General features: G+C 48.7%; 3 protein-coding genes and 1 long non-coding RNA gene across 5 annotated transcripts in view; 1 reads left to right on the top strand and 3 right to left on the bottom strand.

Moving 5' to 3' along the window:
- Positions 1–766, bottom strand: part of KMT2A (lysine methyltransferase 2A) — a 47,419-nt gene extending 46,653 nt beyond the window's left edge. The window contains exon 1 of the mRNA XM_084495863.1: positions 574–766. Within this exon, the coding sequence (XP_084351989.1) occupies positions 574–627 (54 nt within the window). The 5' untranslated portion in view covers positions 628–766. The remainder of the gene's footprint in view (positions 1–573) is intronic.
- A 1,091-nt stretch (positions 767–1,857) lies between these two features.
- Positions 1,858–5,204, bottom strand: ATP5MG (ATP synthase membrane subunit g). Its single transcript, XM_084495890.1, has 3 exons — positions 5,049–5,204; positions 4,749–4,909; positions 1,858–2,043 (listed from the first exon to the last, which is right to left on the bottom strand). The coding sequence occupies exons 1-3, from the start codon at positions 5,110–5,112 to the stop codon at positions 1,945–1,947; spliced, it is 324 nt and encodes a 107-aa protein (XP_084352016.1). The 5' UTR covers positions 5,113–5,204; the 3' UTR covers positions 1,858–1,944.
- On the top strand, positions 3,535–15,400 carry LOC311422634. Its single transcript, XR_014685444.1, has 3 exons — positions 3,535–4,615; positions 11,546–14,904; positions 15,223–15,400. It is a non-coding gene; the product is annotated as an uncharacterized lncRNA (long non-coding RNA).
- Positions 5,369–19,103, bottom strand: UBE4A (ubiquitination factor E4A). 2 transcript variants are annotated; one of them, XM_084495875.1, is made up of 19 exons: positions 18,912–19,102; positions 18,566–18,742; positions 17,632–17,744; positions 16,848–17,000; positions 16,583–16,742; positions 15,985–16,187; positions 15,245–15,436; positions 13,941–14,274; positions 13,546–13,672; positions 12,045–12,352; positions 11,594–11,726; positions 10,485–10,672; positions 9,867–9,967; positions 9,637–9,750; positions 8,574–8,748; positions 8,255–8,435; positions 7,514–7,661; positions 6,833–6,990; positions 5,369–6,050 (listed from the first exon to the last, which is right to left on the bottom strand). In XM_084495875.1, the coding sequence occupies exons 1-19, from the start codon at positions 19,030–19,032 to the stop codon at positions 5,912–5,914; spliced, it is 3,225 nt and encodes a 1,074-aa protein (XP_084352001.1). In that variant the 5' UTR covers positions 19,033–19,102; the 3' UTR covers positions 5,369–5,911. The 2 variants fall into 2 exon arrangements, 1 of the variants encoding a protein (XP_084352001.1); XR_014685443.1 differs by lacking the exons at positions 7,514–7,661; positions 8,255–8,435 and having other exon boundaries at positions 18,912–19,103.
- Between the last annotated feature and the right edge of the window lie 47 nt (positions 19,104–19,150).

A 19,150-nucleotide genomic window follows, 5' to 3' on the forward strand; every position in this document is an offset into this window, starting at 1 on the left:
CCAGGGAGCGTGAAGGGGACTGGAGTGGTTCCAAGCCCTCTCATCCTTTACCAGTCACGTTTAAGCCGATGTTGCAAGTGAAGGGATGTGACAGCCCCTGCAGCCCAGCACTGGTGTGTGAGCTGCAGCGCAGGGCCCGCTGCTGTCAAATTGGGGCTGTGTGCGAGTGCCTGCAAGCTGGGGAGAGCAGCACAGCCTGGGGAGGAACAAGAGGCACAGGCACGCCAGGCTCTGAGTGGGACAGGATCTTGCAGACTTGCTTTCAGGTAGGCTCCTTGACAAAACCTGCAGATCAGAGTCACACTTTTAATCCCAAATTTGACACATCCCTCAGTAGTGGGTGTGCTGCAGCCACCCCCAGGAGGCACAACAGGTCCCCCTCACAGCTGGCTGCTGGGGATAGGAAACTAGGAACTACCAGGGACAGGTCACAGGGCTGTCATTCAGAGGCAGAAGAAATGAGCCCCTTCCTTCACATTAACCACACATTATCTGTGTAACAGGCTCCCTGAACACCTCTGACCCACCCTGTACAGCCACACTGGGGATTTACCACGTTTCCCTGCAGCATACCTGGACACAGAGCAGAGCAGTGGGGGACAGGAGGCAGGAGAGCTGCGGAGCCATGCTTCTGTGAGTGCTGTGCCTTGCTTGAAGCAGGGTAGCCTGGACAGGAGCGTGGAAGCCCAGCTCCTGCTGCACTCACCTATGGAAGCCCTCAAGTTCTTTTAGCCTTTGTTTCCTCATCCGTCACGTCGAGGTGACTGGTACCTTGGTCACAGGTGGTGAGGATTTCAGCCACAAAGCACCTGGCAAACTGCATAAAAAAGGGCTCCAAATGTCTTAGACTCCAAGTGGAATAGGTCCTGTGCTGCCTCAGCTTGTGGCCTGAGCTATGCAGCTGCTTGCTACAGGTACACGGCTGGCTGGCTCTGAAGCTGCCTGTGGCAGCAGTGCTGCACGTCCCCGAAGGCTCTCCTGTTCCCTTTCCTCAGGGCACCCCCAGGCTCTGGGTTCTTACTGGCCTGAAGTGTTGGGAAAATCATCTCAGCTGCAGGCAGAAAAGTAAACTCTGCCTTCCCTGGGCCTGTAAGCAGTATAAAGGCAGTAGCACCAAGCAGCAATATTGATGAGACCATTTTCTAAATCAATAAGTCAGTTAAGCCGCATTCAAATGAGATAGCCAGCTTCAGAGACCTTTTGCAGATTATTTTCTGAAAACCTTGAGAGAAGAGGACCGTGACGTGATGCAGTTAAACTTACCAAGTTGCTCTATATAGTTCTACTGAAGTTGTTTGAAACTGAGCAAGTTTGTGAACATCTGGACAGCTCACACTTTTAGGCGGCTGTGAGCTGACACGTACAGCCTGCTCACCTTTGAAGGCTTCCACACGTTTCAACACAAACCAGAACCATGCAAAACAAATGCACTAGACCATGTGACATACACAGCGCCAAGACATCTTTTGATACCTTAAAATACTATGATTCCTTTTAGGTTCCCACTCTCTGGTGGGATATATATTCAGAAACAAGTGTAAGCATTTGTGTGGTCAGTTTGAAATGGTTTCTCTCCAGACTTCCATACCGCTGTAGCTGAAGTCACACGGAAGTTACCCAAAGAACTAGGACAGAAATCACGATGAGCAGCAGTGCTGACCAAAGCCAGCTTTAACACTGCTTCATGTTTTGGGGAAGGGGCAGAGGACGGGGAGTCACATAACCAGCATGTGCTGATGTGCAGAGGGGGCTGCCCTTCAGGCAGCTACGCGTTAGAGAAGCCGTTCTCCACCACTGGTGACGCTGCCAGATCAGAGACAGGCTCACGTCCCAACCACCACAAAAAGACCACAACAATTCTACATCAGCTCCTGGCTTTATTTATGTAGATGCTCTAACAGGCTCAGGGCCACAGCAGCAAACAGCGTAACTGAGGATGAGTCTTCAGACGTTGTATCCAATCAGGCCCCGTTTGCCTATGATCTCACCAATGTAAAACCACATCAGCACCTCTGTGGCCACCAAACCGTTCCTCAGTGCTTCCTGAAAGAAAAAAAAAAACAAAACAAAACACAACACAGTTTAGAACATTTGCTCCTGCAACGGCTGCCTTTCTTGCTCCTGTAACCAAACTCCATGCATGACTAGCGAAGTGGTCACCCAATTCGCAAGACAACAGTTTAAGCAAAAAACAGATGTGCAAGTTAGTGTTTGTTATGGTCACCCACACCTCAACAGGCCACATTGTTACAAGGGCTCTAAAATGGTAAATACAGCCTCAGTTGGCGTTTGTATTAGAGCCCTTTAAGAAGATAATTTCTAAAACCGTATCTGCAGGAAATAAATCTAATTTCAAGGCCAAGCAATGTGTTGGACTGATGACACGTCTCTCTCTGTCCAGCTTTGGCTGGACACAGCTGTTACCTACAGCTCCGTCACCTCACTCTCTTCACTTGAGCAGATAATGGAGGGCCCAGAAGGGACGACAGAACAGCTGTGTTTGAGACGTGGAAGAGGTGAGACAAAGCTCAAGTAGTGTAACACTTCCAACTCCCGACTCAAATTCCTTGAACTTCAAGTCTTACTGATGGCAGCTCACTTGTTTTCATGGCACGAGCAAAGCACATCAAGCTAGCACGCCAGCAGTGAAGCCAGGTCTTGGAAAATACTGCTCTGTGCGCTGAGTATCTGTGGCTCACAGACTACCACTGTCAGAGCCTGAAGAGGCAGCAGAACTATTCTATCCCTCAGCTTACCCAGAAAAAAAGATAATTTTTTGTATATATCATTTTTTTGGAAGTCAACAGGGGAACAGTATCACAAAGACAGAAAGCTGGGAGGTTTGTGAAGAACACCCCTGTCTCTTCCTTTCCTAGCAAGTAAATACTGACCTCAGCTGTGCTACTTCCTCTGTAACAGCAGCATTCTTCACCCCCCTTTCCAACTAATCTGCACAGAAGGGCACTGAGACAAGGAACACTCCACAAGAGGCGTGCTCCACAACTACAGATTCATTGCTACGTGCTGGTTGCCCAGACAAGAGCTCGGTACAGTCAGAAAGATGCTCATATGCAAGACAAGGTCGTTTAAATGCATTTGAATTCACAGGGCTATGGAGAGGAATACCAGAAATTCATCAGGCACGAGTCCAGTCTTAATTGTGGGTGTGGAAAAAGCTTCCTCCTGGGCAAATGGAGCCTACATACATAAGGCTATACAAGCACTTGCCAGGGCCTTTTCATCTCCAGGCTCAGCCATTACTCGTGGCTTCAGGGATGGGCTGGTGCCCCAGAGGGATGGCTGATCTCGCGTGGTGCTACTTGGGCAGGGGTGCAGCGACAGCCAGCAGTGTCTCTGAGCAAGCTGAAGATTTTATCGATACACCAAATATATTTGTGAACTGCACGTGTGAGGTTTAAAGAGACTGCATCACAGCACTGGACGTGATTCTTGCACGTGTTCCCTCACAGAGCAGGCTGACAACAGAAATTCTGTCCAGATGTGGAATTCAGTGTGCTAAATAATCTCAAAGGGTGCAGGAGGAGGAGACAGGAAGCTTGTCTGATCAAGCTTTGCTGCAGGGAACAGGTAAAATGGGGCAGAAAAGCCTCAGAAAGAAATCAGAGCACTGAGGCAATGGGATGGCTCTTTAGAAGGACTGAGGAGAAACAAAGGGAAAGGTCCATGGGTAGGTGGCTGAGAGGAGAAAAGAATACGTCAAGATGTGCAGCAGAGGGCCCAATTTAACAGCAGAAACTGACACAAGGAAAATAAGCTGACAAGGAGAATAAGATGAAACAGTTACAACGAATAACGCAAGCCTTAGTTTGCCAGAGAGATCCCAAGCATTATCCAGAACCTCATCTAAAGCAGCAGGGATTCTCCAGAGAGATGGCAAATTTACTTGTGCTGTCTGACTTGTTCCCTCTTGCCCTCAAGTCACCCCATTGATCAGATTTTAACACCGATTAAAGATCTGTTCCTGGTTTGGGGAGCACGTGACAGATAAGAACACCCACACAGCCAAAATGCAGGATTTTGGCTCAGCTGCCAGACTGGGAAGACCCAAATGCAGTCTCAGCTCCCTGGTGGACACACGGGCACTGAGACAGCGCCTTCGTGTGCTTGTAGCGTGCTGGAAACAGAGAGCAGCATGTCTCAGACTGCAGCACCAAGGATTAATGAGATAAGCAGAACTAGAGACTGTCCAGCTAGAGCAGGAACCCCTCAAGGACAGCACGAGCCACACACGTTACAGCTCACCTCTCCTAGCCATAAAACACCATCTCTGCAAGCATCACCCCAAGGCAGGCGCTGTCTTTGCTCTAATTTAAGCCTAACCACAACTGTTCGGAACAGATCTGAAGCCTCACCATAACGTAATGCTCTGGGAGTTAAATACAGCTCGAAATGCTCTTAACAGATACCAGAGAGAATGGATAAAAGAGTCTGATGCCTTACTGCTAACAACCCTAGGCGTGCACCAGCAATTAACAGACTCAAAGGTCACATTCAGAAACACGGGTGGCAGACAGACAGCGGCAGAGGCGACCACGAGGAGAAACCCCTGGATCTGCAAGGGCACGCGAAGGAGACCCCAGACCGAGAGCTGCCTGTGAGTGAATGCGAACAGGGCCGGGAGCAGCCCGGTGAGGTCTGGGCTGGGGATGGGGCTGATAAGGGCTGGGTAAAGGCCTGATAAGGGCTGGGGATGGCCTGATAAGGGCCGGGTACCTCCGGGGGGTTACCTTGACGGTGATCTGCGCCAGGCGGCCGCTCTGGAAGCTCCTGACCAGCCCCTTCATGCTGTCGATGGCCTTGGGGATCTCTCCGGGGGTCGGCGGCGCCAGCTCCACCTTGGCGTAGTACCAGAACGTGGCCAGGCGAGGCTTGGAGTACGCCACGGCAGCTGGGGGGGGGAGGCCGGGGCAGCACGGGCGGCGTCAGGCTCGGCTCCCGGCCCCCCCCCGCTTCTCCCCCGGTCCCCCCCGGTCTCCCCCAACCCCTCCCGGTCCCCTCCGTCCCCCCCCGGTCCCTCCCGGTCTCACCGCTGAGGAGCTGCGGGCCGCGGGCCGCCAGGCGCTGCCCGAGGCGCTGCGCCGCCTGCGCCATGCCTCAAAGTCACCCCCGCCGCACGGCCCCGCCCCGCCCCCGCCGCGCATGCGCAACGGCACCGGGACCCCGCACCACGTGGGCGGGGCGGGGCGGGGAGCGGCAACTCCCCGGGACGCGGGTTCGAGACCCGGGTCCGCCTCGGCCGGCGCTGGGAGCTGGAAAAAGCCCCAGCCTCATGGTCACCCTCCAGCCCCATGGCCGCTAGCCCTCCCCAGGCGGCTGTAAGGCAAGTATTGCAATTCGTCACCCCTTGTTCCTATTTATCATCACCCCTTGTTCTTATGTATCACTGTAAAAAGAAGCCCTGGCGCGCGGTCAGCCTGTACAAACACGCGGAACTGTCCTTTCCCACATCTCCAGGTGAGAGCTGCTGCAGATGCAGAGGCATCCTTTTGACATTGAGTATGATTACAGAGGCTAAACAACAGGACAGAGGGTGGGGGAGCAAAGGAAAGGTCACGCGGCCATTAGAAACGGCCAACACAAAGAGCAATGAATAGAGGGCCAGGGCACCAGGACAATCAGAAGAGGCTGAATCTTCCCAGGATGCAGAGGCTAGGAAGCTGTAGTGCAGTGGAAATTCTTAGTATTAAACAGTAAGTCTTGAAAGGAAAGACAGAGTAAGGGGTAAAATAGAAGGTACTAGGAGAGATTCCAGACGTGGCGCAATGCACTGGATGCGTTCTTCATTCACGTGGCAAGGTTCCCAGATGCTCTGGAGCACCCACCACCACCCTTACAAGACAATTGTCCTGCCAACGACTGATTGCATGTCTGGGGATGTAGAACTTTGTTCTCAATTCAGTGTGTCCTCCAAGTCCTCCTTCTGCTTTTTCCTCTCCGCAAGCCACTGCTGGATCTTTTCTTTCAGCTCCGTGTTTGGTCTAATCTGGTCCATAGTGAGGGGGCTCCGATTAAAAGGATCCGTCTGATCACTGAAAGAGAGCAGTGAGGAGATTACTTCAACCGTCTCCTTGCTAGAATAAAAGTAGTAAGGCTGCGAAGACTGGCGTGATCTTCCTGCTATTAAGTGAACTTCATCAGCCAACACTGAGCCCAGGTGTTGCTGGATAACATCAGGTGAGCGATAGACATCCCCCAGAAGGAGGAGCTGCAGATGCACACAGGCTACTTCATTTGTAGGGCCCAGGACAGCGAGGATGAACAAGGAGCATGGGGCGTGTTCCAAGAAAGTAAACAAACCACACCGCATTCAACAAGGTCAGCACATCGTCTCTTACAAAACGCTGAAATCTTTTACAGCTTTAAGCAATAAAAGGCACTCTTTCATATTCCATTGTAATCCAAAACTTTAGATATATTTAGTGAAAAACCCAGACAAGAGTGACATATAAATATCTGCATCCAATAACCAAACTGTCCCTCACTAAAGGCAGCATGTGCATAATCTGTTCTGTACTTCCATCTCCGGGCTAAAGTCAGAAGAAACACGTTAAACACTTTTCATCATGTCTGGAACTTATTTCAGCAAAGCCACACTTGAGACCAGGTTCCAGGTGATTCTGAACACAGAATCATTAAAGCCCTGGACTTCAGAGCAAACTGGAAAACTGGGGAGTGAGGGAGACTGCAGATGTGTACCCACCCCATCCCAAGCTTCCAACTTGGAAAAGCACAAGTCACTGGCACAAAGAACAGTCGGTGACAAAGGAAGCTGAACCTGACCCACGGACGCAGTTAAGCCTACGTTTCGTACCTGAGCAGGTGCCGGGCTATGGTTGACCTATCCACGGTGACACGGGACGACGGCAGTATTACCGGGTCCGACATCAGAGTGCTCATGATAGGATCCAGGAACTCATCACAGGCATCTGCGTACGTCTCCTCTTCTTGCTGCTGACGGTCTGCAAGAGACTGGCAAGCACACACAGCTTTTAAAACACCAGATTTCTCAGTGCTGTTCCACTTAATTTAAAAACAGGTTTACTCCTAACTAGTAGTGAGGCATCACTATGACTGAAAAAAAGCCTTGCTAGAACATAAAAACATCACAGCTGGTCAAGGCAATGGCTATTTAACAGGGTCACATGAAATATGCCAAAATGTAGCTCAGGTCTGAGAGCCTGAGCTGTGACACACTGATTTCCTACTGGAAATTAACACGCTGGTAGTCAGGAAGCCCAGGCATTGCTGTAAGCCACGCATTTTGTTTTTCACCCTGCATGCTTATACCTCTGTAGCATCCCGTTCTTGAATTGTCTAAGGCATTTACAGGTGCACACCAGAAAGGAGCCTTCTCAGCTGCCCAGCCTGGTGCCTCATATCAAGCACCATTTCCCAGAACTGCAGCCTCACAGCAAAGATGCAGCGATAAACAGATGGAAAAGGATGCCAACTGCATTTCTTTTTCTTGGCTTTTATTCCCTCCACCTCTCACCTTGATCCTCTCAGCCAGGTTACTGAAAGCCACTATCATATTGCCAGGCTTATTGATTTTCTTCAGAACCCTTACTGTCTGGGCAAAGAGTGTTGGTGAATAGGAACGTCCATCCTTGGGGACAGTGGCACAGAAATTTTCTTCATCCCTGAACCACAAGGTAAATGAGAAGAAGAGTTTAAGAATTCTTATTTATCAGGCTGCAAAACACAGTCCCCCCAACAGTTTTCATGTTGAGAGACATGAAAACCAGAGAAAACCTTGACTGTGACTAAGCAGTTTTCCTAGGTCTTTTCCAGAGAGACCCAATTTACACATTTAACTGCTATTATGCTCAACTTCTATTCCTATCAAGTTGCAGCTGACTTCCCTGCATAATTTAGAAGTTATTACAAATGAGCACACTGCGCTTCTGAAAGGTCCGTTACGGACTTCTGTTCACATCGGTCTTGCTGGAAAACACTCCCACCTTGTGGCAAAGGAGGCTACAGAGCTCTGCTGCTCCCGATCTTCACCTGACTCCAGCTACAGTTCCCATCCCAGTGCAAACACTGGTGTGCATGTCCCAGCAAGTCCCACTTTAGGCCAAATCAGATTTCCACTTAATTCCAAGCATCAGCGTCCAACAGAAGACAAAATCCTGTTTACACTCATAAGAGTCTCAAGTCCAAGTACCCAAAGGCTGCCACTCTCCACAAGCACCTCCTGACATCCCACCTCCAGCTCTCCCTTGTCACATACCCAAGGTTCAGGTAGATCGTACAGATGTCAGAAACTAGCTGTTGCGGTTTGAAGTCAAACTCGCTGAAATCCTTGACTTTCAAAGCTCCCATTTTAGGGCCAACCAGGTGTTGAAGAAAATAGTTTAGCATGGAGATGATGCGCTCAGCAAGAAAAGGATGCACAAACAGGGACTTAATTTCTGGAACAGAAACCAATAGTTCCCTGAGCTTCACAGTAATCCAGTCCCTCTCTGACAATCCTTAAACTGAATTAGGCCCCCCTGATTCCCAGGCAATGCTGCTCTACAGCTCCCAGCAGACAGGATTTCTCTCCCTACCTGATGTCAGGAAGGCCAGAGTCCCGATGGTTTCATTGGACATGATGTTATGGAAGCGAGCCAGCTGACCAAACATCTGCAGGCTTGACTCCTTCTCCCGACGAGCCTCCTGGGACAGGCTGTCCCACTCACCGCGGTCCTTCTCTATCTGCTGAACTTTAATCTTACTGAGGTACTGTAACAACACAGCGGGGAAGAGCATGGGAGCAGCAGCCTGAGTACACAGCTTTATTAAGTAGAATGCTTTCCTTTCCGCCAGGCAATCACCTCAGGGCACAGAAGAGGCACGTGCTTGTTAGAGAAACAAGTAAGATGTCTCCTACAGCAGCCTCGGGAGAATAGGCAGGTAAATAGGCTACAGAAGCTAACCCAGACTGCTCCCTCCATGCCCAAGAGCACTATCAGGGAGGTGTTAAAAAACAAAACGTCTTAACGAGTATTGATTAAAGAAGTTGAGGTTGCTCCTCACACACAGTACCTTCAGTCTGCAACCTACAAGCACAGACGGAAGTTTTCTGAACCAAGGAAGGAAAAAAACCATCATCATAGATGTTCACCACAGCTTTAGGTGCTAAGCATAGAGAGCATCCACTTCCCAGACTATCTCCTCTGGTGAATCAGTATAATCCCACAGACTTTCCTACGGCTAACTCCAGTTTAACACATCTAGGTAACGTTAACAGAAAGCAACAAGTCCCACTGCTGATCTGCCTTATCTCAGGTGAGACAGGCAGAAAAAAGAAGTGGATTTTTCAAGACTGGAATACCATGAGTTAATTAAGATTCCAAAACTGGAGGAAGCTATAAATAAAAGTTCACTTGTCTTATAGTGCTTTTGTATTCTCACTGCCCTGTGAAACTCAATGGCAAGACCTCAGATACTGCCTTTTCCACTCTGACAGGGGCCCATTCAGGAAGAAAAAGGTACAGAGTATTTGAAAAGGGTCACAACTGCATACCTTTACCAAAACTCAGAATGTGGGTCAATATTGTAACGAGCCATCTTCAAGTGAGTGAGAACTGGTTGCTACATGATGCCTGCAGCACATGTAGTAAACCCTACCTGTATGGCTTCATCCAACAGGAAAATGGCATCATTCATAAGCAAATTAAGGAAGCGCAAGAAGAGAGGGGGATTCATTGCCTCTAGGTTCTCTGAGGCATAATCAGCCAAAGCCTGCGAACAACAACAAAACGGTTAATGCTCTGCCACACTCCAGACTGCAGGACACAAATCCATATACTGCATGAAGAGCTAGATATGCATGCTTACATGTATGCCTCTTGCCTTACCTTTATGCTCTGTCGGTAGGAATCTGTGCCCCACATGTATCTCAGGATGGGGTACATTGGACGTCGGTAATTAAATTTCTGTTCAAACTGATGTGGGTCACCTAGACACAAGCAGAAGAGCATTGCAAATTGGCTGTGGGCACGGAGAAGGATTTTAAATTCCTTTCCAATGTTTGTTTAGCACTGCGTGGGAGCAGGCTGCGTTTTCTTCAGAAAGCTAAAACTCTGACCTCCCAGTGCACGCAGCTGGGGCGCTGAATGCGTCAACAGCCAGCAAGCGGTCAGAGCACAATTTTCTCTGTTGCTTCCTCAACAAAAGAAGTTCAGCAGTTTCCAGTGAATGTGAGCACTGCCATGACCATACTAGCACCAAGCAGCCACAGAGCATGGCAAGCAAGGTCTGTGGAACAATAGCCAGGAACAATAGCCAATGTAGTCCTGCACAAGTCAGAAGTTCGGAAAGACCAGCGCTTTGCTGGAATGCTTTCTGTCTAAAACACTTGAGCAATTTCACACAACATAAAGATTCATCTGTTTTTACTGAAGTACTCCACAACCCAAAGTCATCCCGCTACAGACTTTACAGAAGGAAGGCACCTCTTCCCCTTTCACACCTACCAGTAAACTCGATATCCACAAAGACTTTAATAAGTGCCTCAGCAAGATGGGCAGCATGCTGGTAAGAGCAGAATACTCGCTTGCGATGAAACACACTGGAGACGAGTGGATTTTGGACCTGATCTAAATGAGGCATCACAGCTTCCAGCACTTCTGCCAGCTTGGCTCGCAGATGAGGATTTTTCATTCTGCAAGAGAAAAAAATGCAAATTCAGCATGGCACGAGGGCCGCAGGGGGGACTTAACTGTAGTGAAAATGCTCCAGGAGCTGTGCCCATCCATAGAGGAGCAGCCAGTTGTTGCAAACTATTGTAAAACTGATGCTGGCATCGAGCTGCCCAGAGCCACAGGAAGAATGCAGGCAGTCAGCACCCATAATTAAATCTCAGACAGAAAGGGGAACAGGTACGGGAAATATCAAAGCTGTTGCTTCCATCCCTCACGGAACAGAATTCTGGCAGGGCGTACTGTTGGCAAGCCATGCTTGCTTGTCAGCTGTAGCTTCCCTGAGCAAACACGACTTGTCAGCCCGGCTTTGTACTTGTTGCCCAATGACTTGTTTCCTATTTATTCTGAAAGTCCAAAGTCCCTCGCCTGCTGAGCTTGCTTTCCAGTGCATGACAGGACACTGAGCAAGGTGAAGGCATAATTCTCTACTGCACCTGTGGGGCAGAAGCTGAACAGGCTGCCCAAGGTCAGGCTCTGGATTACTGCCAAGATGAACTACAACTTAGATCTTCCAGGGCCAGCCCAGATTAGTGGGGACAGTATACATGCAAAAAGCTCCCTAGTAAGTGAAATCTCCACTTGCTCCTCACTTTCCTCACGTAGTGTTCACTGGTACCTGGTTCTATCTGCCTAAGCTCCTGCGTAGTATGACAAACCGAGTTTTTAGACACAATCCTATTTGTGCCTCATGTGAAACCCACGTCGTTCAGGAAGTTTCTTGTGACTTCTATGAACATAATTTATTTTTTTTCAATGAGTTAAAGCAAATTACAGATTTATAAACTAAATCTCAAGACATCTCTAACAATATCCACTTCCTTGGTTCTACCCAGGTGCTTGGCAGAAGAGCATAAAGGGCTTACAACTGGAGCTGTACATACCTCTCCACATCACCCATGAAAACAGTAACAAAGTGGAGGATATGTTCCAGAGAATCTGCAGAAGTCTCCAAAATGTCATCAGCAAAGCGTCGCAGGAAAATGAAGAAGTCGCCCAAATTATCTGCGAAGAATTCTGTGAACAGAGATTGCATATTAATTCCTCCTTGTGCAGCTCACAGCCTGCTTTTTGGCCTTTCATGTACTTAGCTTACCTCCCTGATTCTGATTAAGTTTCTAGAACTAAGTAGTTGTATTAGAACACCACGATCACAACGAATACTCAGCTTGATGAAACTTGTTATGCACTGGATTCACTTCACCTATCAGGGTGACACCCAGCAGCTATCTGTTGATGTTACACCCTGCTCAAGTGCAGAGCATCACTTTAAGTCACTTTAGATTCAGACCCTCACGTACAGCAGCCACAAAGCAGCAGGAGAAGCGGTTTCACCTGGTACGTAGGCCAATGCACTGTTTTCCACCCCTGGCAATGGGAATGTCAGCTCTAGAGGCTCAGTCCCTTGGTTTCCTATCGCCAGCTGCACCAGGAGAACTGCCATGGACACCTGCAGATTCAGGCAGTTCTGCAGCATCTGTGGCTCTGTCATCGCTGTCTTTGTGGAGAGATAGATGGTCATCAGGCGTTCAAACTGCTCCCTGAGGCTGTCAGCAGCAGGGCTAGAACTCTGCTGAGCTTCTCGCCATGCTACTTGCAGGCGGTGAAGGCTTTGGTTTATCTTTACCATCTGGTCATGCAACCTAGAAAAAAAAAAAAAAAAAAAAAAGGTGAGGAAGACACCAGACAAGATGCAAATAAGTTTGGTACGGACTGCCTAAGTGAAACACAAGTCACCACACACTGTGAGACATGTTTTGTGCAGCTGCCGCTGCAAGACTTCAAAACGTTGCCAGCTTGACCAGGTGTGCTGCTTCCCTCTCTGAGCAGCAGGGAGGCTGCAACGCAGCAAGTGTACTCTCAATTCAAACTATTTCCTGCAGATAATCCGCTTGGGGGCCAGCAGCAGGAAGCACTTGAAGAAAGGCAAGCCACCACTTGGGAGGATAAGGTATCCTCCTGAGGAGCCAAAGAAGTCTGTTATGCAGCCTGGTAAACCAACAGCTCCCATGAAACACTCTTCAGCAGAGCAGATAACGAGACTACGCAGCTGCAAACCTTGTTAGATTACCAAGGTCAGGGAGTGGGTAAGCCTTGGAGATGCCTGTGAGGTGACATTTTCAGTTTCCCAGCAACAAGCCACTTGCATAACTTTTTCATCTATTTCTATATTTAGATAATAAACCAGAAGGGGACTAGTCTCGGATCAGCAGTGACCTCATAGTATCCAGGCAACAATTTGCAGAAGACTAAGAAAAACAGTGCATTCTGGTGTCCAGAAAACGGTTTCCTGGAAACAGCCAGTTACCTTGCATTTCTGTTTCAATTAAAATCCATTTAGTGGGCCAGTTCAGACACTTCACACTGGGCAGGTGCTCTGCTACTCAGATGCTCTCTAGCAGATAAGCAAATGGACACAGGCCTGTTCTCCAAGAGAAGGTCTGAGAACTGATTGAGCCATGCCAATCCAGCATGGAGCTGAGCTGTTAAGACACTATAAATAACATGGACTCCTGTCAGCTTTGACTGAACACAAGCGAACAGAATTTCTTCACAGAATTAGTCAGCCCGATGCTCAATGGTCACTCGAAACATACTGTGAAAGGCATTCAGCAACTCAAGTGTCTCACTCTAGGTTTTGAGTATTTAGTAAAAATTTATGTAACCGTACACCAATACAAAACAGTGCTGGGAGCAATCATTTAGCTACAGCTTTAACATCCACATTCTTTCTGAATATCAGATACTATTTTTGCAAAGTGCATGCCTTGGTAGCACATCTAACACCTCAGAGATCAGCTCCTTAAGAACACTCATACAGTTGCATAACCATTACCTGTGAAATCCTAAGTGAAGGGTGTATTGTGTTAGGACCAGGTTTTCTGTCACCAGATTGTAGCTGTTTGCAAACTCTGGCTCTTGCTCAGTCACAGCAGGTATCAAACACGTCTCTTTCTCTAAACCTAGAATTAAAAACATCTCTGCATTAAGTCCTACCCAGAAGCATTGGTAAGGAAAGAGTGCTGAAGATGGCTCCCACTGATAAAATGAAATGACTGCAGGTGATGCTGGGCAGTGTTTTATTTGTATTCAGTTCTTCCTTCACTCCCCTCTAATGCTTCTTTTCTCTCTGCCTTTACTGGTGTACAGCAAGGGTGCACCGCTGGGAGAGGTAGGGAACTGCAGAGATCCCCTGTCTAATTCACTTATTCCCACAGGTTTTGGGCATACCTTTCATATGTACATTCTTACTCCTCCTCTCCTCTTCATTCAGCTCCTTTAGGGCACAGTAAGTAGGATTAAAGGTTAGCAGCTTAGGAGATTTTGGTTTGCAGAAGGGCTGACACAGCTTCAGGAGTGCAGCTCCCAAATTCAGGAAGAAGGCATCTGAGGCATACATCTGGAAGAAGATCTCTGGCATCTGATTAGCCCAAATTTTGGTACGGCCTGCATTAGCATGGAGACAGTTTCCCAGCCAGGACAAAATCCTGTGCTTTGTTTCTGGAGACAACTGCAACAGGTTCTTGAGCATCTGGTAGATCTTCTCGTGGAATTGGGCCATAAACTGTTAGAGGGAACAGAGCATGTTTGAAGGAGTCATTGTTAGAAAGGCATCTTTTGTCTGTCCTGTCATTAATGCTGGAGCTGTCACAGGTCCAGACTGCATCCTACTCTTGAAAGGCAGGATTTTCAAAGAAAATTTTTTAAAGATTTTTTTTCCTCAAAGTCATGACATCTATATCAATCACCCATCAGACATGTTATGAAAAGATCAAATCCTGAGGCCACCAGGAAAGAATAATTAGGGACACATTCAAAAGCATAGCCAAGAGCAAGTAGTTTCAGTAGGAAATAAACGCAAAATTCTTTGCACATTTCTGGCAGAAACAATGACCCTAAAAGAATACATGGCTGGGAATCCCACTCTGGGACAAACTCCCGCACCTGAGCATCCTTCCCTGTAGAACAAGAACTGTGTTTATGTTCTGATTTGTGATGCTTTGCTCTATCTTCTGAAATAATCTTTAGGATCCTCCAAGCACTGCTGATCTCAGGAGGGAAGCTAATCTCAAATACAGAGTGAGTGTTGCCTGTCATTTTATCTGCTAGTGAGTCTGTGTCTCAATTACAGGACAGGAACTGAAAAACAATTCACAGTGCTTACAACATTTAAGTCAGATTATCTCCACATACCGTCTTAAGCTATGGTACTGGTGTCTGTTCTAAAAGCACCCTGCCATCTTCCCAAAAATCAGAAAACTACTTTGGTAACAGATGACTCACTCTTAAGCAGCAGAAACATGAGATCAATATGAAGACTGCGGTTACAACCTGAGTAAGCACGCAAAGCTATTTACGTTTTACAGATGGAGAATCTAAAATCCAAAGCAGTTCTGTGACTTGCTTAGCCACCAAGACATGCTCTCAAAGAGCAAAAGAACTCAGCACCAACATCAAGGCTTTTCACTTCAACCTGCAAGCCCAGAGACTAATACAATACACTGGGAAGCAGCAGTATTACACTTCAGCCCCACCTGATGGATGTTGGATTCCTGCACCTTGATCTCTTGTGGACTGGATCGGGATGGATTCAAGAAGTAGCCGTGATTCTCTACTACACCAGGAGTCTTTAGCAAACAGGAGATATTTAAAATGACGCCTAACAAAGTCTTCTGATACATCTGTCCATTGTTAGGATCCTTGGGCTGAATATAGCCTGCAAATACCTAGGGAACAGATGAAGATGCTGACATTTTTATAAAATCCCACTAAAAACTATGGGTTTAGGCCAACCAATCAGAGACTAAGAGGACTAAGGGTACACACGAATTGTTACACTGCACTTTTGGTTTGAACTGAACAGGCTAGATCATCTAAATGCATCCCTGTAAGCAGAATCTGAGAGTGACCAAGTAGATCATCTTGGGTACGCACAAGTCTAATTGGAATATCAGAATTACACTAATGGTAACAAACTTCTAAAAAGGAAAAGAGAACAAGAAGCAACCAGCCCGTCATTGAAATATAAATAAGGGATAAGTCATCAGCCATTGGGCAGAATGTTACAGGTACATTAGAAGCGTTTCTTTGCATAACTACCCTCTACCACCCTGTAGTCACATGCAAACTGTGATTTCACTTCTTCTACCTCTTGTCTTTGAGAGGTGCTAGAGAAGCATTCACTGAACACCGCTAGGATTATACTATTGCAACCCGTGGGGTTTCTGCATAAGACAGAGAAGTTCCTAGCTCTTCGTAAGGCTAGGACACCTACCTTGGCTATATCTTTCTGCTTTGTGAAGTAGAGGAGCATATCCAGGTAGGTGTAGAGCAGGATCTGACAAAGGTCCAAGTCCTTGATCCTGCCCAGTAAAATATCGAAGACTGGAATCATGACTTCCCCAAATGTCCGCACTTCCTCATCCATTGTTAAGGCTTCTATGACCTCCTCGAGAAACTCAGTCATGTCTTCAAAATCTAGCAAGGGATACGAGACCGTTACAGACAATAGATCCTCACTGCAGCCAGAGCTCAAGAGCATGCACACCCTGCTACCTAAGCACAGCTCTCCCTTTCACCTTCCTTTTAACAACGGAGGGAGCCAAAGCTTCACTCAAGCCACAATATTCCTTCCTCAGGCTTTACCTATGTTAAGATGTCCTTGGCTTGCTTAGAGACAAGAATTCAGTCTCTTTTACAGCCACTTCTTCAGTGGAGAGAGGAGAGCTCACTACCACCCAAACTGCAAAGTGCAAACACTCAGAGGGCTGAATGCACTTACAGAAAAACGCAGCTAGAACAAATTAAGAAGCCTTACAACACTAACAGAAACCTTACAGCACTAAGCCATCATCAAGTTTAGTCATACTTACGTGCCCCTCTCAGTGCCTCCAGCATCAGGTCCACCAGCTGCTCATACACATTCTGGTTGACATAAATCTCTGGGGTAAGGAGAACAGTGTGAGCATTTGACACAGTCAGATTTCGGCAGCGCACAGCAAAGGGCAGCAAGTTCTCCGGAACCTTGGTTATCTGCACAGAAACGACAAGATGGATCCGGGATCGTGTACCCACTTCTCACCATTAAAATGTGTCTGGATAACAAAGTTATCTCCTCTCTCAGAAACGTCCACCCACCTCTTCTCTTGCCCTCTGGAAACAGGCATAGAGGTAGCGTAGAATTTGTTTCTCCCCCGCGTCCCGATCTGCAGAGAGGTTCTGTGTGCTGGCAGAGGTCATGTAAATCAGGTGGTTTCCAGGCTCCTGCAGCAGCAGGCGGGTGAACAGTGCCTAGACGCAAAAATAGGCTGAAAGTGAAACAGTCCCAGGAGAGAGAAGAAAAATCACTTAAAAATAAATCCCTTATCATCTTAGGCTAAACTATTTCTGCCCAGAAGAGCTCTCTGTAACTATTAAGAGTACCAGCCTGAGAATCCTCAGACTCGCTTAAGTGCTAAGCTAACAATATCTCCAACCACCTTCCAGAGCGGTGGCAGTTCTGAGGGAACTCTCACTAGCAGCTCCACGCTCTGCTTTGGCAGACAGCCTTCACTCCGGATGCACTGGGTACACTTTGCGAGGAAAGATACCTAATTGCTGTTCCCAATGTAAAGAGAAGATCTAAAAACCTCATCGTGCTGATTACTGGGAAGTTGTCAACTGTCAGGATAACTACACAGAACTACACAAACTTAGTTTTGTTTGTTTTTAAAAACCGAATGCACATAAAAGACTCTCCTTTCCTGTCACCATTGCTGTAGGACATCCTCTCTCAAACAGAAAACACTCAAAATCCTAGTTGTGAGTGGGGAGTTCAAAGAGTTCCATCAGGAGCTATCAGCACATCACTCACAGCAGCTACACCATTTCTGTCTGGACAACCATCAGTCTGTGTGAGAAGTGAGACATGCAGCAACCGTACCTGCTCGATGTTTTCCATGTCCAGCCAGTCCTGGTCATCCAGATCTGCAGCCATTTCTTCCAAATACACACAGCGAGCTGGAATCCCATTTCCACTTTTCATGCTGGGATCACCTGAGGAAAACACAAATAATCTATTGTCCCAAAGCTGACAGAAAACATAGCTGCAAGCAGTGAAACCTACAGGCAGGATCCTGCCCGTGGCAGAGCTGTCTGCCACCAGCTACTGCAGGGAAGCCCTGCCCCTCTCCCACCATTCCCACCCAGTTTTGTGTAGACCTGACAAGCTTCTGCGAGGGTTCTCACACCTCTGCTCAAAGCACGGTGCACTCGGGAACTCATCAAGACAGCCCCTCTGCGAGTACACAAGTCATGCTGCACACTATTAGAAGTCACGCTCTTACATCGATATCACAAGTAAAAAACAGTTTGGGGGTACTGCGAGAGCCTAAGCTCCCATGGAGTTTCCTTGTTCACGTCCTTGCCCTGAGGGGCTGCACTTTGCAGAAAAAGCAGAAGCTTCTCAGCATGCTGCTGCCAGCGGGGCCACCTTGGGCCAGCTCAGAAATGCCGAGTGCTGCCTCTGCTGGCCCCATGCAGCTGAAGGTGCTCACAAGTGCTGGCTCTCAAAAGTGTTTTTAGGAGACTGAGGCAGAAATAGTCTCTCAGCAGCTGTGTAACATTGCCTCCTCTGATCCTTACAAGTCAAAAGCAAACACAGCAACCCTGCTCAAGGCTTTGGGCACACGAGATAACCAGCCGCACGCTTCCAGGCCAGCTGCTCTCCACCCAGCGTTTCTCCCAGGCTGCTCCCCACCAGCACAGGCACAGCGCTGAGCTCCTCAGGGCCCCGCAATGCCTTCACCAAGCAAACCACGGCAGCGACAGGCCAACACCAGCCACGTAGAGCCGAGCCACCCGCCACCAGCACTCACTGTTATCGAGGGTGATGAGGAAGATCCTCTGGATCATGTGGTTGATGTTGAGCTGCTCGCACAGCTCCCGCTGCGAGCGGAACGAGCGGCTGATCTCCGCCACCGAGTAGTCGCAGTCATCCAGGCTCTCGGAGACGCTGTTGTCGGAGTCATCCTGGCTGGCCGAGGTCTCCTCACCTGCGGGACCGAGCACGGGAGCTGCCCAAAAAAGCTCCAGAACCGCCACCGAGCGCCAGAACAGCCCCGTCCACAGCGCTGTGGCCCCGTCAAGGCCCCGCAGCCCCCCGCTAGGCCCTGCCCGGGCCCCCCCCGCGTCCCCAGTCCCAATCCCGGTTCCGTTCCCGACCTGCCAGCGGCCTCGGCTGCTGCTTCTGTCCGGCTGCGAACTGCCTGGCGTCGGCCAGCGAGCTGAAGAGGGCGGCGAAGGGGTTGGCGGAGATGCTGTTGTTGTTCTCCCGGTCCGTCATGGCCGGGCCGAGCCGGGCCGAGCCGGGCCCGGGGCCGCCGCCGCCGCTGCCGCCTCAGCGCCCGCCGCGCCTCAGCGCCTGACGGCATCAGGGGGCGCGGGGCGGGAGCTGGAGGGGG

The sequence above is a fragment of the Aythya ferina genome (assembly GCF_964211825.1).
Source record: "Aythya ferina genome assembly, chromosome: 22".
NCBI lineage: Eukaryota > Metazoa > Chordata > Aves > Anseriformes > Anatidae > Aythya > Aythya ferina.

Excerpts from the sequence above, each read along its gene's own strand:
- UBE4A (XM_084495875.1), bottom strand. The coding sequence starts at position 19,032 with ATGACGGACCGGGAGAACAACAACAGCATCTCCGCCAACCCCTTCGCC. Across the intron at positions 9,968-10,484 it reads TGTGGATATCGAGTTTACTG|GTGACCCACATCAGTTTGAA; the intron begins GTAGGTGTGAAA and ends GCTTGTGTCTAG. Across the intron at positions 8,436-8,573 it reads TCTGGCCTTCCTGACATCAG|AAATTAAGTCCCTGTTTGTG; the intron begins GTAGGGAGAGAA and ends TTTCTGTTCCAG.
- ATP5MG (XM_084495890.1), bottom strand. The coding sequence starts at position 5,112 with ATGGCGCAGGCGGCGCAGCGCCTCGGGCAGCGCCTGGCGGCCCGCGGC. Across the intron at positions 4,910-5,048 it reads CGGCCCGCAGCTCCTCAGCG|CTGCCGTGGCGTACTCCAAG; the intron begins GTGAGACCGGGA and ends TCCCCCCCCCAG. Across the intron at positions 2,044-4,748 it reads TGGCGCAGATCACCGTCAAG|GAAGCACTGAGGAACGGTTT; the intron begins GTAACCCCCCGG and ends TTTTTCTTTCAG.